This window comes from Vanessa tameamea, chromosome 14 (assembly GCF_037043105.1).
Source record: "Vanessa tameamea isolate UH-Manoa-2023 chromosome 14, ilVanTame1 primary haplotype, whole genome shotgun sequence".
NCBI lineage: Eukaryota > Metazoa > Arthropoda > Insecta > Lepidoptera > Nymphalidae > Vanessa > Vanessa tameamea.
In genome coordinates this window covers 1999293-2016984 of record NC_087322.1, presented here as the reverse complement: position 1 = coordinate 2016984, position 17692 = coordinate 1999293, and the positions used below count along the sequence as shown (strand labels likewise).

Below are 17692 nucleotides of genomic sequence, written 5' to 3'. Positions count from 1 at the left end.
TTATTATTGATAAACATGTACCTACTATTTATTATAAATAGCCATAGGGAATACGACTTTTATTTAATCATCGTAACAACGACCGCCAATCTAAAATGTCTGGCAATTTGAAATCCAAAGTAGCTGAGAACGGGGAAGTCCCGTCTGTAATTTTACTACCAACTGCCAAATTCTTTAGTCATTAGTAACAATAACAACACAACTCATTAGGCATTCTTTATATATAGTCGATTACATCTTGATTTACAAATAAAAACTAAGTGAACAAATATAAAAACAGTGAAGAGTGAGGTTCGTCTGGTTTGGTCTGATAAAATGAAATAAATTAAAATTATGATAAAATTTTGCACTTTGTCAATGATATTTTTGTTTAATTTTACAGCATAAAGAACAAAAAAAATGAGTAAGTTCAAATTTTCGTCAAAAAGTGTTGAAATTTACCAAATTTTCTCTGGTCAAGTGTTTTACGCAGTTTATAAAAATGCAGATTTCTTACGTCACAGCGAAAATATAGATGCTATATTGGTTAAAGGCTTCGAATTGCGTGCATCGTTAAAAGATATCGCACCAGGCGAAGTAGTTAAAATCGATGGAATGCTTCTTGATAAAAAGTAAGTAATAGGATTATTAGGAACCCAACTACACCTAATTTATAATAAATTAAATACAGTCAATTCGGGTAACATTGAATACTTTTTGTGATTTATTTTATATTATCAGTAAGAGTTGTATGTGTACACAGCAATTTTATGGTTTAATTAGTGTTCTCATTAGCTTGTTTATCACACACAATAGAAAAAATCATAAAAAGAATGATTAACTTCCGAAAATTTAATCTCAAGTTGGGGTTCAAAGTTATCACGAATTTTGGGTAACTTTGAATCATCAATTGTTGGAGACGAAAAACCTCATTTTTGTAGCTTTAAGGTGGATTTTTGTTGTTGTTGGTATCCACCAAAGGTGTGTTAGACACATTTAATACAATAATAAATGTATAAGCTGTCATATATCAGCTATATATTTCCATCAGCTTTTTTTAATATTTTGTTAGGTGCTGCCACATTCGATTTTTTTACCGTTGTAGGGGAGAACAAGCAATTAGAAATAAATCTGACGTAGTTATTATTTTTTTACCATAGATTTGTAAACATATTATTGGTCTTTACATATTTTCAAGGAGGAAAAATTCCAAAAAAAGCTTAGAATAAAAATTATTAAACAGTCGGTTTCATTTCATTCAAAGTTGCACTAAAATTCAAAGTTACCCGAAATGACTGTATAATATTTATATTTTGTATTTTATAGAATTTATGTAGGTATGACAATTTTATTACTGCAAATTATAGGCACTGTGTTTTACTAGTAGGTAATTTGAAATTGACATACAGGTTCATATATAAATATTAATTTTACTATTTTATTTCCATAAGAATTATTAGCATTGAGTCCTTAACTATGTACAAATAACAATTAAAAACATTTATTGTATAAATCATGATATTGTTAAATGATGTCAATAATGCTTGTTAAAAAAAATATGTGAACATCTTTTTATATAGATTGTTACTGGCATGTAGCTAGTCGCACCAGAATAATGTTTATACACAATATAAATGATTAAATATAATATATTTTGCAGCAAACCACTATTAATAAGAAGGACTGGACCTAAGGTGATCATTGAAAATGATGAATTCACATTGAACAGACTCAGTGGGTTGGTGGCAGCCTATGCATTTGATAACCGATCAAATTTCCCAGCCCTAGCATCTAGTGAAGCAATCGCTTTAGGGCTTACATGGTACAATAGAAATAAAATAAAATGTTGCCTATTCTTATCATCTGTGTCTGGGTCCGAGCATTTCTATGAGCAGTTTGGTTATTACCCACTGTTATGTGCTTTGAGAAAACTCCTGTTAAAGAAAATAACTTTGGAGCCAGTTGTTAAAATGGCAAAAATAAAGAATCCCCAGGGAGTACAAATGGCTAAAGAATTTATGGATAATCTTTCTGCTGTGAAAAAGCTTTGGCTTTATTTTCCCGGTACTACAGTTCAGGATTTAAATCATTTCCTTGAAACAGCACCAGCAATTTTAAAACAAATATTCGCAGTGAATTGAAATTCTTGAATTTTTTTATTCTTGAATTTATTATAATTCTAATTGAATTATAATAATCTTCATATAAATTTGTAATATAATTATTACTTATTCAATACAAGTTTATATCACTTGTGTAGTATTATTTACTTGATATTGATAGTGTTATATTAAAAATAAAATAAATACATATTTTATGATTTTTTATTAGATACATTTGTGTGAAAGAAATAACTGCTATAATTTGATCACTTATCCTATTAATAAATAAGGTTGTTAGTTACAAATGATCTTTTAATAATTATTTTTAAATTAACAGTAATCTATTTAGATTATTGATTCATGAACTGTAAGCCTAAAATATTATGAATGTTTGTAATGCCATCTATTAAATTGAGCGGTACTTATTTGTGATGTAGTGATTTTTGTGACATTATAAGGCTTGTCACTTGAGAGTGGTACAAACTAAAATACTTTTAAATAGTAAATCTGTTTGTTTTATAAAAAAAATAACTTTATATGGTTTTTAATGTTAAAATTCGTTAAATTTCTTAGTTATTTAGTTTCACATATTTTACAAAACAAATTAAAACTTGTGATATTAGGTATTAAGCTAGTTACATCTGTCACAGTGAGATAACAAACATCATTAGATAGATAGATAGATTGCAATCATATTTCACGGTTCACAATATTTCGACAGTTTACAATCTGACGAGATAGATTGTAATCTTACGGAAACATATCCGTACTTGTTATACTGTATAAAGCAGAGATATTTTTGAAAGAATCACATCTTCAACGATACATATGTATTTTGCCCCAAATAATGTTAATTCAGTAGCATATTTAAGTCGAAGTTGATCCCTATTACACCCATGAGAAAATTTACTACTATTACCGAATATTCATCATAAGATTAAAATGATAATACATCATACCATCTATATAACATCAGATCACCGAGACATAGGTGTTACTTGGGTATTTAAATACTTTCCATGAAAATTTGGTATCAATGATGTGTCAGTGATGGGCTTATATAACTTCCTTTGTGAGCTTAGTTTATACTGCATTTCTATTTATCTGTCTCTATCAACGGAGACAACTCGCATACGATACAGATCCATAACCATATCATATATTCAGAACCCAAAAAACTTGCGACTATAAAATCATTCAAGTGCTATTTCTAACTCGTATTACTTAATAAAAATGTACGGACGTCGCAGGAGCCAACTTGGAGATCGGTTAACTTAAATCGCGCCTATTTAACGATCTGTATTTAGATTCAGTATTATAATATCAGGAAAAATAAAGATAAACAAACCTGAGATTTTCTTATTCCATATGATTCGTACTAAAAATAATTCTTGATTTATATATTTTTATAGTATGAACTCTAATTTATTTTCCAAGTTCCAAAAACCACTTCGCTGACATTCAAAACATTTTTTAAGAATCCAAAAAGAATACTATAAATATTTTATAATACCGACCAGTGTTATATCGATCCAAGGTCAAAGTTGCTTATCCTTACTCCTATCAACAGCTGTACGATGCTTGCATTAAAATCTAGCAGTAAGGATGGCAAACATTCTCAGAATCCTATATCTATACACAAGCATTATTTTATTCTTAATCGGTGGAAAGATTCATAGAAATGACATTTAAAGACATGATCATGAAAAAAAAAGAAAATTATTAAGCAATTTATTTAATTTCAAAAATAACTAGTACATAATCACGCAGTACTACCAATTCAAAATATACTATGAGACAATACGCACATTAACAAACTGCTTTTGATAATTACAAAACTATATTAAACATTTTTGTTGTTATAATTCAGTTCTGATAATCCATTTTGTCATAATATACACAGTAATTTATCCATTAGTTTTTTATAATCTACCTACTTAAATACTACGTTTTTACAGTGATAAATTTCTCCAAGAAATGTCTCCACTCACACCGTACATAAGCATACAACAGTTGAAAAAAATATATAATATATTTCACACGCGATACATGTAAATTAAAATGCAATTTAAACACACCAAACTTATGTACTGTGTAACAGGCAGAGTGCTTTTTTACTCTGTGGTACAGAGTAACATGCAAAGAAGATTAATTAATTGGTATAAAAAAATATATCACGGTTGCCCTAAATAAAAGACTAGTTAATACCATGCTATTATTATAAATGATAAAATCTTAAATAAAAAAAGTTTATGTAATTCTCTTGACACGCTGTACTGGACCAATGGACCAAAAACCCATATTTGCATTACCATCACAGATATTTTTCCAGAGAGTGGAAAATTGTATTCTTTTTATTCTTACAAATTAACACATTTGATTAAATTTTTTACAGACATTTTTAATTTATTTATGTGTTTTGTTTGAATTCTAAGAATCATACATGAATATGTCTTTGAAAATTTCAAGAATCCTAATAAATAACATGATCATATTGTTGGGTTTCGACAAACAGAAAAATAGAGATTACAGGTCGTAAACATCATATGAGTTATGACACGATAATATGACAACATAACAACATTATAGGTTAACATTTATATGATAAAAATAAAACGTATATTACTTTAGGTGTCAACATTTTTACATATATAGATTTGGTGAAAAAAATCATCATACATAAAAGTATACATAGTCGAACAATAGAACCTTCTTTCTTTGAAGGTTGACGAATAAACATTAAGGCATAATTATTAAGTCATTTGCTGAATTTAATACTTCGGACGTTTTATTTTGGTGCGTTTTTGGTTTCCGTGACACATTTATTTGATATTTTATACATTAAAATAGCACAAAATTTTGGGTGAAAAATAATATTTAAAAAAAACGGACTCTTATTGCATTTTTATCTTAAATTTCATTCTATATATTTAAAGTAATATCACTTATGTCATACCAATGACCATTCAGATTAAAGTGACTTTAGTTGATCTGACGTTGATCAGCATTCCACAAACTGTAGTTTAAAAATGATGTGTAAGTTTCAAACAATGACATTTTCAAGGACAAACAAATATTCATACATAATTATTATACATATGTTTTCATACATATTATATACAGGTAAATTTAAACACACATAAAAAAATATTACTTTATAGAACAGTCAATATATATCTTTTTTTATTAAATTAGGAATTAATTTTAATAATATTCTTTCATCAAACGAAGATATAATGAAAATATCATTAGAATTTTTATTTAATATTATATAAAACAATTATTTGAATATGTAAATTTTTTACATGAATAATTTTTGAAATATTCTGATGTTTGCGAAAATCGAATTTAAACAAACAACAGTGTATCCTTCGTAATAAATTCGACATAATTTTAATCTAATTAATGTCACACTAAGGGAAATATATATCAAAAGGCTCAATTATTTATTGCTAAAGCCCAAACTACAATCTTTCATAAAGATATCTTTGAACTAAGTTGTTTATTTATTTTTATATTATAATTACTATACTTTTTGAAGCTGCCTCAATGTATTATACAAAATATAGATAAGTTAATATATATTAAAATGAATATTATAAGGTTCAATGATTTTTCGTTTAATTAAACTGTCACATCACAATTTTGCTTTAATATTCAAATAATGTCTGTATTGTAAATACATATAAAAACTATTTTAAAAGAAAATGAAATGATTTTGTTCATAAAAACACCATACAAAACAATATGTGCAAACAAGATAGGTTCTACAAGAAGGCTATTTTGTGTTCCGAAGGCTGTGTTCGAACTCTAAATGTTAACAAGACAGAATAATCTTCACATTTACTTTAACACCAAATACAACTGAAGTATTCAATATAGCATATATTTTAAGTTTCCAAGTTCAAATTACACGTTAAACGAGATTTAAGAAAAAAATGGTATAATACAGATAAAAACTACACGTCATAGACAGTTATGAGATCCCTCAGTCTGACAGCTGTCAAGCAGTTCTTAATTCAAATAGTAACATCAAATGGCCGTCTATATCTAAAAATTGCAACGGCAAAATACGAGTAAACTTTAACTACGCGGATTCACTATAAAAACGAGTGTCCAATTTAATAGATAAGTCTGGTGAAAAAATAAATTTTATTATTCGACATACGATTCTCGATCTAAGCATCTATTAATATAGTCTATATGAATGGCGTTTAGAACACATCGCGAAGATGAGTCCTGTAACATAGACAACTAGACACTAAGTGACGAAAGTTTCAACTTGACACAATAATGCAACGCAATGCACAGAGTAGGCGAAACACAGAGCAATTTCAATGAGTAATGATAGTCGAATGCAAACACTGTGGTACGACATGTCTATAAGGCAGTCTATAGTTCTTCACCGTGCGCGCTGCGAGGCATTTTAATGTCGTGAATTTCAACGGATTCACTATGGCAGCGAGGCTCTGTTGGGTCGCTTTGAGGATTTCCTCGGGAGTTTCCCCTTCGTAGTTGACCGTGTCGATGTGTGCACCGTAGGACAGGAGTTCTCTTACCACTTCCCCGGGACACGGATTCAGCTGGAATGGAATAATAACATTTACAATTGTCCCTTGGATTTACAACGTGAAGTATACGTTTTTATGCTAAGTTGGCCCCATTGTCCACGTCCTGAACCGAGGCGCGGTCTCTTACGAGACACCCTCAGGAAGGACGTTACACGCACGCACATTTAACGAACGATAATCTAGTGCAACCATAACAGACGAACTATTAACTGTAGACATTCTGTAGACATAGACATTGGCAAAAATATTCAGTTTGCTCCGGTGCTTGATTCTGTGCGTATAGCGTCGATTATGAATTGTCGTGTCAGTACACTAGCAATATGAATAATGCAAAACGACTATAATTCGTTTGAGAATATTTTTCTATAGGTTATAAATAGTTAAAAAATATAGATAAAACCTAATGAAGAAGAAAATATGGTTATCTATCTCCAAAAAATTATACTAACTAAACATTCACCTATGAAAAGTTGCCAAATGCTTAAAAGGTGCGTTTTTGACTAGCGTTTCAGAAACAATTGTGTATATACACCATTTTACTCCTCAATACATTTCCCGAGCAAGATTTCAAGTAAAGACGTTCACTAGTTGACGCCATTACAGCGCTCTACTTCAAAAGGTCATATCCTAACATAATTCAGTTGGAGCGAATAATAGTCCGTTCGTATCTGGATGCACACTAAGAGTTGGTACAGACGAAAGATTAATGGATGTCGAATAGGGAAAACGTCAATACGTATGCACCGATCTGAAGTACGAAGAGTCGAAGTTTTTGTTTATATTAAATGGCAGGCGACCGGGACGACGAGCCACCCGCCGGTAAGAGGTCAGCACCGCCCATAGACATCGTCGCCGTAAAATATTTGAATCATCACTTAGACCTCCATGCACCACAAGCTTGTGATCCTTCGAGGCGGACAGACCTTGCAGATGAGGTGCAGCGGCGTGTTCCCGTCGGCGTCGCGCGCGTGCGTGTCGGCGCCGAGGCGCAGCATGAGCGCCACGAGCGCGGGGCACGCGGCCTCGGCCCACGCGCCGCGCGCGCGCCCGCCCTCCGCCGAGCACGCCGCGTGCAGCGCCGAGCGGCCCTGCCGCACCTGCCGCCCGCGCGTCATTACTCATTCTAAACCGTGCTACCTTCAGAGCCATATCATGCCGGGAACCTAGCCCATTTCGTGTCTCTGGTCCCTATGTGTGCAACATGGGGAGAATATGGGGTTCTACAGGTAAGTAAAAAAAAACTTTCGCTTCGTTATTACTAAAAAATCTGATCTGAAAAAAACTTCCTTATTTAGTAAAATAAAAATAAAATTTCTCTGAATATTTTTGTTGGGCTATATGAATCGAAATAGAAAAAAAAGACATTATGAGAAAATATATCGGTCTCTCGAGGCCCTTTGAGTATACTCCGTCACTCGAATAATCCGATGGAACGGCAAATCCGACACGACCGGAAAGAGTTCCGGCGCAGGGGCAACGGATTTACGTGTATTCCGAGGCACGGCAGTGTACACACTTCCAATGTTCACATCGGATTGTTACTGAGGTATTTTAAACAGAAAAACCCAATAACTTTTTATCCCCCCGACTTATCGAGCAAGTAACGAGGCAGTCAACTGTTCGTATTCATATTAATGTAGTCGAATTCAATATAAACTATAATTCATGTCAAGTCAATCCTTGATCTACTAGCTGGCTTATAATGTAGATTCGAAGTTTGAAATACAGACAAAAACAAAAAAAAAAATAGAATTTATTCATAAAATCAAAATAGAATTTGAATATTGACAGTGTTCGTAATACCGTGCCTCGAAAAGTATATAAAGGCCTAGGCCTGAATTAATTTCCCATCCAATCAAAATATATAGGAAATAGAAAGTGCACTTATATTTATTCTCATATTCATGTACTATAAGACCTGAACTGGACTGGAGTTGGCTATTCATTATAGAGAATGGTAAGCGTAATTGAAATCAACTAATAGAAATATCGTTTCAAAATAAAACTAACCTTAATATCTAACTTGACAAGTGAGTAGACAGCCTTATGGATCATCTTGGAAACTTCCTCCGTGCACTCTGGTTCCTCGAGCAGCTTCGCCATTAACGACGCCAGGTGGAGCGATATAACGAGCACCCTCTGTAGTGTCGTCAGTGTGTTTTCTCTATCGATACTTAGTTTTGATTCAAGTAACGCCATCCCTCTCTCTATTTCTGATAATGCTTTCCTAAATACTGGGTCTATGTCTTCGAACGTCACTGGTGGAACGATGCGACCTGAAAAAGAAATTCAAGTGAATTTTACGAATTTGTTACAGATAGCTTATCGTGTCTTACTTCAAACATAAATCAATGTGTCGACCTCACAGATATTACATTGAAAACAAATAAATAATGTATTCATTTGATAAAGTACGGTTAGCAAAATATTTTAAGGAATCGACAGTTGACAAAAGAAGTGCTGGCTTCTGTTGAGTTGTTATGTACAGAATAATTTACTTGCTGGTAGGGTTTTGTGCTAGCCCGTCTGGGTAGATATCACCCACTTATACTACCGCCAAGCCGCAATACTTCTTGTAGTTGTTTTCCGGTTTGAACAGTGAGTGAGCCAAAGTGTCTACAGGCACAACGGACGTAATAACTTAGTTCCCAAGGTTAGAACCGCATTGGAGGTGTAAGGAATTATCAACATTTCTTGCGGCGCCAATGTCTATTGGTAGTGGTGACCACTTACCATCAGGACGTCCGCTTAACTATTTCATTAAAAAGTTCAAAATAAGGCTCAGCCAGACGATACTTTGTCATTATTACAATAAAAAAAAGGAAATGTCAAATAAAGCGTCGTTCATTTTTAACTTTGAAATGACCTGTTTTGTCATTGGCTGTATGAATGTAAATTATGAATGTTTCTTATTTAATGTATTACACATACAGTATTTAGTATGTGTGTATGTCAAACGCTTAGTAGTGTGCGTTATATTTTGAATGGATATTGTATAAAAATATTAACTTCCTGCATTTATTCTCCATATGAACTTATAAATTGTATCTGTGCCACTATTTCATACTCTTTTTTTTTCTCGCTGGAAAATCGCATCACGCGTTGTCCCCAGATAAAGTGGGGGGGGGGGGGGTGTATGTGTGACTTACCAGTACCTCACAAACTACTTCATATCTAAAGCTATCAATTAGATAGGCGTTACTGGCACAGTTACAGAGCTCCTAGTCATCCAATCAATGAATTTATAATTTGAACAGCCAATGTTTGTGGACTGCCTTTACTAGTTACCACCAAGTGCAAATTTGATAATTTACCTAACTATAATATTTTAAAAAAAAATCAACAGTTATATTTGCGACTGCTATTTGGTATGAAGTGTGCATTAATTTTTCGTAAATGACATAAAAAATAGTTAGAAATTGATTTAAAACGGTTCGCTAGCTAGCTGGCTTATCGAGCCGAGGTTCAAATATCGGTTCCACCCCGCGAGTCTCTGTGTGCGTGTGCGTGTGCGTGTGCGTGTGCGTGTGCGTGAGCGTGTAGCGCGCGCGGCGGACCGACCTCTGAGCGGCGGGCGCGCGCGCTCGGCCAGCATGTAGGAGAAGAGCTCGGCGAAGCTGTAGAGACTGGACTGCGTGAGCGGCGACAGCGGCGGCAGCACGGCGCGCTGCATGTCGAGCGCGTGGTGCCACAGCTGGCGGCAGCGCGCGAAGCGGCCCGCGTCCGCGTACACGGCGCCGCGGTAGCGCACGTAGTACGACGTGTCGGGGTGCGCCGGCCCTGGCCGATGTAAAGAGGTATCATCGCTATTGCTACCCGAATGAAGTATCTAATAAATATGTGGTATCAGGAACCCTTAGGACGTGTGGAATATGTAGCCTTTAATGGATTCCGAATATCTGATTTGTGTCTCAGTACTCGCCTCCCGTTCGAGCCGAGATGTCCCAATTGTTGGAACGCGTGCTTCTTAACCCATGATGCAGGTTCAAACCCAGATAAGCACCACTGAATTTTCATGTGCTTAGTTTGTGCTTATAATTTATCTCGTGCTTGATGGTGAAGTGAAACATCATGAGAAAACCTGAATGTATCTAATCTAAAAAGTTTCTATCACATATGTATCCACCCAACCCGCATTAGAGCAGCATGGTGGAATAAGTTCCAAACCTTCTCCCGAAAGAGGAGGCCTCAGCCTAGCAGTGGGACATTTACTTTATGGAGCGAATGGTCATGACTCCTGAAATTTGTATTTCCAAACCACCTCCGACACTAACTAACACATTTAAATACCTAATATCCTTTCTCTGATGACGAGGGCTTGCATTCTCATGGCATCCGGGTCGGCTAGCAGTTCTTCTAATTGTTGCGCGTTGCTAGGTTCCACCGCGTAGTCATACGCCTCTATTCGAGGAATGTCTTTTGGCTTGTGTATTGGTTCACTATCGTCCGTTGGAAATCTGTAATTAAAAATATATATATGTATATTACTTGGTATTGCGGCTGCTGTTGCATAAACTGACAATTTTTCATTTTAATATGTATGATTATGGATCATTATATTTATCAATAGTATCAAAATTTAGTGGTGTTTAAAATAAAATTTTATAAAACTCGATGTCATCTGCGGCTTTGATCGCCGTCAAGAGGTTGGTCGTCAGGTGTAAGGCATAAAAAAAGCCTTTAACCGTCCTTGTGGTCCGGCTCAGTGGTTTGGCCGTGAACGAGCCACAGACAGACAGACAGACATACAGACAGAGTTACTTTCACGTTTATAATAATAGATAGATAACGATTCAATATGCTTGTAAGAACCTACTCACAACGCGTCGCATATCGTCACTACATCGGATACATGCGTTTTATAAACAGCCTTAACTATAATATAATACCTGTCATCCATCGCGCGTTTCCATAACGCAAGCGCACCGACCATATCGCGTCTTTTGTCGACATACGTCGCGCCTAACAACTCCAACGCATCGATGCGTTGCTGTCTCGACACCAGTCCGTGTTCTGCATTAATAAGGTGTTCCACTATGTGCGTGTGACCGGTTACAGATGCCGCTAGTAAAGGAGTCATGCCTAAAAACAACATAGATGAATTACATCTTTAGGAAGTATTATGTAAATTTTAACGAATATATATATTTATAAAGAATTAAAAACAATATCATAGCAACGTGTATTGCAATCATAGGACCGTGTTGTGCAAAAATATACCAACGCACAGATAATAAACTAAATATGTAGACTAGCTGAACCCACGAATACGCCCGCGTTAAATTCTCGTCGAGACAAAAATGCTTCGAGAACTTGCATAGAACACCTTATTTACAACTATGAAGGGTAAAAAATAGGTACTTCATAACAAATTGGAGGTAGGGCTTTGTGCAAGCCCGTCTGGGTGGGTACCACCCACGTATCAGATATTCTACCGCCAAAAAACAGTACTCAGTATTGTTGTGTTCCGGTTTGAATGGTGAGTGAATCAATGTAACTACAGTCATAAGGCACATAACATCTTAGTTCCCAAGGTTGGTGGCGTATTGGTGATGTAAGGAATGGTTAATATTTCTTACAGCGCCATTGTCTATGGGCGGTGGTGATCACATATCATCAGGTGGCCCATTTGCTCGTCCGCCTACCGCTACCATAAAAAAATATTTTAAGCAACATTGGTTTAGCCGTGAAATCGTATCAGACAATCCATGACATTGGTTTCATAATTATTAATGTTTTTGTGGATTGAAACATATCTGCACAACGCGGTCCAATTATACGCTGAGGATTCCGAAAAAGATGGATATATGCACTTTAATCTAAGGCCGTCGGTGTCATAAACGCCGTATAAAGAATTTCCATCAAGTAGTCGGCCGTGACGTGCCAAAATCTTCTTTCTCGCAAGACACGATACGCCGATCCCAAATATTATTACCTTGGAACAAAGGCTAGCAAATGACGGTTTCCTATTTTTGGAACGTATTTGCTTATCGCACTTTACTCTTCAGATATTTGCCAAATGGAATCGAAATAATTGTAGAACTATAGTGTGTTTTGTCTTTCAACGCATATGTATGTATATATAAATGCTTTATTCGTATTTGATTATCATTCCATTTATTTATTTTAACTTTCGTTTCATTGCTCACAAGCCGTGTCATTTTATTTTCATTATTATTTTTCTTAAATAAACAAATCTCCATATACGTATTCTCCGTCTATATTTTTAACCGACTTCAAAAAAGAAGGAGGTTATCAATTCGGTATATTATTTTTAATTGATTTGAAAATTTATTTATTGTTTGAAAGTGTTCCCGCTTGGACATATTAAAATTTGAAGAAAAATCCGACTTCTAAGGGTGAGTAATATTGTATAACATAGGCTGTTATTGGCTCGAATTTTATATACAATTATTTTTTCTAGAATTATTGATGTATTTTTTTTATAATACTTTATAACACGCCTGAACGTTTCCGGACATCATCGCGAAAAAAAATCAAAGTTTATCGATTAATTAATTTAATAACTTCATAAATCTCACCATAAGAATCGACATCCATTGTGGCCCCGTGACCTAAGAGCATTTTAAGTATATGTAGAGACCCGCTCTCGGCGCAGTCGTGTAAGGCTGTGTTGCCTTTCACGCTCTTTCTATTAACATCGGCGTTCAGGGAGAGAAGATACTTCGCTATGTGAATATGGCCCTTATAACAAGCTATCATGAGGCACGTGTGGCCGTGTCGATTCGCTCTTTCTATATCTGAAAGAAATACAGAAATTACTAAGTAAAGTATTGATAAGTACTATAAACTACATTATTATATATGTCCCAATGGCTAGAACTTGTGATTCTGAACCGACAACTGCGGGTTCCCGCCAGAAACGCCTCAATAAGTTTTCATTTGATTTTATAGTTCAGCAGTGAAGGAAACCAGTTTGTGTGGAATGAGTACAAACCTATTCCTCAAGAAGAGGAGAGGCTTTCGCTTGGCTGTTTGTTATTTACAGTGTATTTTGCCATTATTATATTATTAATATATAAGAGTTTATATGAAGCTAAAGACAGCTGATTTATCAACATCAATAAGGGTAAGGTAAACTCATTATCTCCTTTGGTCGAAATTTGTAACCAATAGTATAACATAAAGTTAAGAGTGTTCTTGCGTGTTTATTTACTTTTAGGTGTAACTGTCAGGTCATTATTTTACTAACTTTTTCTTAAGAAAGCTGTTTGCTTATTATATTTATATTAAAGAAAACCCAATTTGTTTGTATTTGGGGAGATATTTATTGTAATTTAAATCAAGTCATTTGAAACTAATAAAGATTTATTATATAAATATAAACGACTTATAATACTTCGCTTACCTGCGCCATTCTCAACTAGGAACTTAACAATAACAAAGTGTCCGTCAAAGCATGCTGCTCTGAGCGGCGTGCTGTGTGTGCGCGTCGTGGAGTTGACATTCGCGCCAGCGCGAACCAGCAACCGCACTAGCGGGAGGTGTCCCGCCGCGGCCGCACACCAAAGTGGGGGAGCGCCCTCTATTGTCTCACCGTCGAATGTTACTAGAAAAAAATAACATTTTTAATTACGCACTAAGTTTATTTCGTATTACCTAATATTATAAATTCGAAAGTCAGATCGATTATTACGCTTCTACGTCGTAATTACTCAACCGATTATGATAAAATTACACATTATACACATTGTCAAAAATAGAGAAAACGATTGTTTACTCTATGTAAACCAAACAACGAGCGGATTAAGCCGCGGTTTAGGCAAAACAAGTATAATCATAGGTGAAGCTAGTGACTGTGGACATCAATTTTAAAAAAAGCTTATACGCCATCAATACCTAAATATCTTAATGCTTTTTAAATTAAATATGAGAAAGTTACTTCGTATTTCGATCACACTCAATCAACCGATCCCAATAAAATCTGGCATAGAAATTGATTATGTCTCGAAATAAAACGTATAATGTAACGTAACTAAAGCACAATTTAACGATTAATAGCATTACTCAAATTTATTATACACCGAACGAACAATTATAATGCTTAATAATTCCAACTGTACACGAATTATAAACAAGACCAAAAATACAATCTACCCTTAACTTGCTTTGGGATATTTAACACAAAATTAAAATATACTTTATTCAAAATCTTACAAGCTAATTAACATGAGCACTAAATACACGAGAAAGAATTATTTACGGACCTGTCAGAATAGATTAATTTAGAGATCGTTTACAAAAGTGAGCCGAGACGGCCCAGTGGTTAGAACACGTGCATCTTAAACGATGAATTCGGATTCACACTCAGGCAGCAACCACTACCACAACCACTCAATTTTTATGTGCTTAATTTGTGTTTATAATACATCTTGTGCTCGGCGGTGAATGAAAACATCGTGAGGAAACCTGCATTGGAGCAGCGTGGTGAAATATGCTCCATACCTTCTCCTCGAAGGGAGACGAGGCCTTAGCACAGCAGTGGGAAATTTACAGGCTGTTAATGTAATGTAATGTTACAAAAGAATCTCTACTGATTAGAGAAAAAAAAACAAATTACAAAGAGAATATATATTTATCGGCGTAGGTAAATTTAAAACGCAGGTAGCCTGGCATCGGGCCAATACGTTGACGCAATGGGAAAGTGAATGCGGACGTTGAAAACAATTACAACAGCGATCTCCGAGAAAATACGCTCCGTCCGTTCATTCAGCTGCCAATCGGGAAGGAAAGGTTAATTTAAAATTATAATTAGACTATATTGCCTATTCGTTTATTACGTAAAGAACTATTCAAAAAGCAGCCGTGCTCGCGACTTCGTGCTCGTTTGAATTTAACAAAAAAGTTATTGTTGTAGCCTAAGTTACTCCTTATTACATCGGCCGTTCCAGAGATTAGTCGGAACAAACAGACAGACAGACAAAAGTTGAAAAAAAAAATGTTGATATATGTATCATGTATACATACATATGCATTAAGTAAAAAGCGGTTATTTTAATATTGTTTGTAATATACACTCCAATATTATATATATATATATATATATTAGTATGTATAGAAGACGAAGTTTATTTCCCCGTCTTTCAACACATATTGAGTAGGAAGCCGTGCCGTGCAAGAATAATAACTACGGTTGTCACGTCAATAGTCTAAATTAAAACAGGTAAAGTTAGGAAGTACATTAACTTATTGTTTTATAATTATTTATGACGTACAAGTAACATTTATATAACCTACTACAAAATGTGCTGCATCTTCCGGTATACGTTTTATGTATATTGGTATCGTAGTAGTTATGATGCACTCCAAAAACAAAAAACACATTCTTTATTTCTACTATGTACGAGAAGAACCGGCGAGCAACTAGAACCGATATTACCTTAGAATACCTTATACCAACATTACTGAACAGTCTGCCATATAATTTAAAACTGGAAATAAACGTAAAAAACGTTAAGAAAAAACTCGATGTATATTTTGCAAATAATTAATACAATACATGATACACCTGTATACGCTATACTATACGATGTTGTTCTGAGCAGGTTAATGAATAGTCACAGCGTCAATTCGCTTATCGCTGTTTTATGAAAAAAATAAACAACTAATTGTAACATTATTTATTTGCTATGTACCTGCTTTTTGTTTCTTTTATATTTTATTTTGTTATTATTGTATAGTTTTAAGTCTATAAGTGTTGACAACGAATACCGATGTACGGATAAATCCAATAGGGCTTTTGTTACATCGTTTTTAATACAGTACAATATAAATAAAATGTATATTCACTTAAAATAAAAAAAATAAATAAAAAAATATTGTTTTTTTTATATGTACAACAGCTGGATGTGCACAGTTGCGGACCTAGTGAAAGATAATATGCAGATTTGTATATCTTTCGTACGACTGGTATCCGTCATATTTTGGCAGCGTTCGTTTAAAAACAACAATTACATCTCAACTCTCAAAGTTGACATAATTGGTACCTGTAATGTATTTATTTCAAAGAACATTCAACGCATAAACAAATTAGTCGAACGACCGATCTATAAACCATCATGATACGACGGTAGCATATAATTCCGATTATTAGATCGTACGCTCGTTTAGACATCGATTTGAATTAGACAGACAAAAAGTTAAAGATTCGAGTAGAAGATTCTTTATATTATTAAAATTTGAATCGACAGTGTCAGTGGTACCGATTGTGTGATCTACATGGTCTCACTGATGAGGTTACGTCGAGCGGTCTGCTTCGTTCTATACAAATTATATTTTAGCATGTTCTTATGTGGTAATAATAAATAAATAAATAGTACTAGTAAAAAATAACCCAATTATAATCTATTCTCTATAATATAATACTATACTTATATGTAGTTATATTTTAATCTGTTTGCTCATTATTAGAGCAAGAAAAGACCTATACTTATAATATAATTGAAGTGACTTAGTGATATTAAAATAACCGCTTTGTTTTGTAATATTAATACACGGTACATGTACCAAAATAAATTTTTTTTCAATTTTCGTCTATTTATCTGTTTGTTCTTGTTATCTGGAATGGCTGGACCGATTTTGACGGGACTTTCACTGGCAGATAGCTGATGTAATAAGGAGTAACTAAGGAGGCTACAACAATAACTATTTGTTTTGGTCTTGGGCATTGCTAGTTTACAATAATATTGCATGTTATTTTTTGAATTTTTGAAAATCGAAATGAATTTCTGTCATATATAAAAAAAAATCACCTGATCCGGGCTGTTCGATGTCCGCTTTACAACGCTCTATAAGATACTCCGCGACATCGTAGTGCCCGTTCCTGCAGGCGATGACGAGCGGCGTCGCTCCCGTCGTCTTAGCACCCACTAACATGCTTAGCTCATCAGAGCGCCAACTGTGTAGGTACATCTGGAACAAATGAGCGCCATCGTTAAAAATATATATATTAAATGCCAGCTATTTTGGGTTTATGGATTTTATTTAAATAATGTTATTCGAAATATTTATATTTCGAAA

At 34.3% G+C, this 17692-nt stretch overlaps 2 protein-coding genes across 4 annotated transcripts in view; one reads left to right on the top strand and one right to left on the bottom strand.

Annotated features, from left to right (window-relative positions):
* Positions 1–391: 391 nt before the first annotated feature.
* Positions 392–2131, top strand: LOC113398708 (uncharacterized). The gene is made up of 2 exons (XM_026637596.2): positions 392–611; positions 1640–2131. Exons 1-2 carry the CDS (start codon positions 400–402, stop codon positions 2118–2120), a joined length of 693 nt encoding a protein of 230 aa, XP_026493381.2. The 5' UTR covers positions 392–399; the 3' UTR covers positions 2121–2131.
* Positions 2132–5814: 3683 nt separating this feature from the next.
* Positions 5815–17692, bottom strand: part of LOC113398706 (protein fem-1 homolog CG6966) — a 78268-nt gene continuing 66390 nt past the window's right edge. For 2 of the 3 annotated variants that reach the window (XM_026637595.2, XM_026637592.2), the window contains 9 exons: positions 17425–17584; positions 14022–14222; positions 13195–13413; positions 11542–11734; positions 10943–11109; positions 10214–10432; positions 8663–8928; positions 7576–7749; positions 5815–6664 (listed from right to left, as the gene is read on the bottom strand). In XM_026637595.2, the coding sequence (XP_026493380.2) occupies positions 6416–6664; positions 7576–7749; positions 8663–8928; positions 10214–10432; positions 10943–11109; positions 11542–11734; positions 13195–13413; positions 14022–14222; positions 17425–17584 (1848 nt within the window). In that variant the 3' untranslated portion in view covers positions 5815–6415. The remainder of the gene's footprint in view (positions 6665–7575; positions 7750–8662; positions 8929–10213; positions 10433–10942; positions 11110–11541; positions 11735–13194; positions 13414–14021; positions 14223–17424; positions 17585–17692) is intronic. The other variant, XM_026637594.2, reaches the window with a different exon arrangement.

Excerpts from the sequence above, each read along its gene's own strand:
- LOC113398708 (XM_026637596.2), top strand. The coding sequence starts at position 400 with ATGAGTAAGTTCAAATTTTCGTCAAAAAGTGTTGAAATTTACCAAATT. Across the intron at positions 612-1,639 it reads GGAATGCTTCTTGATAAAAA|CAAACCACTATTAATAAGAA; the intron begins GTAAGTAATAGG and ends TATATTTTGCAG.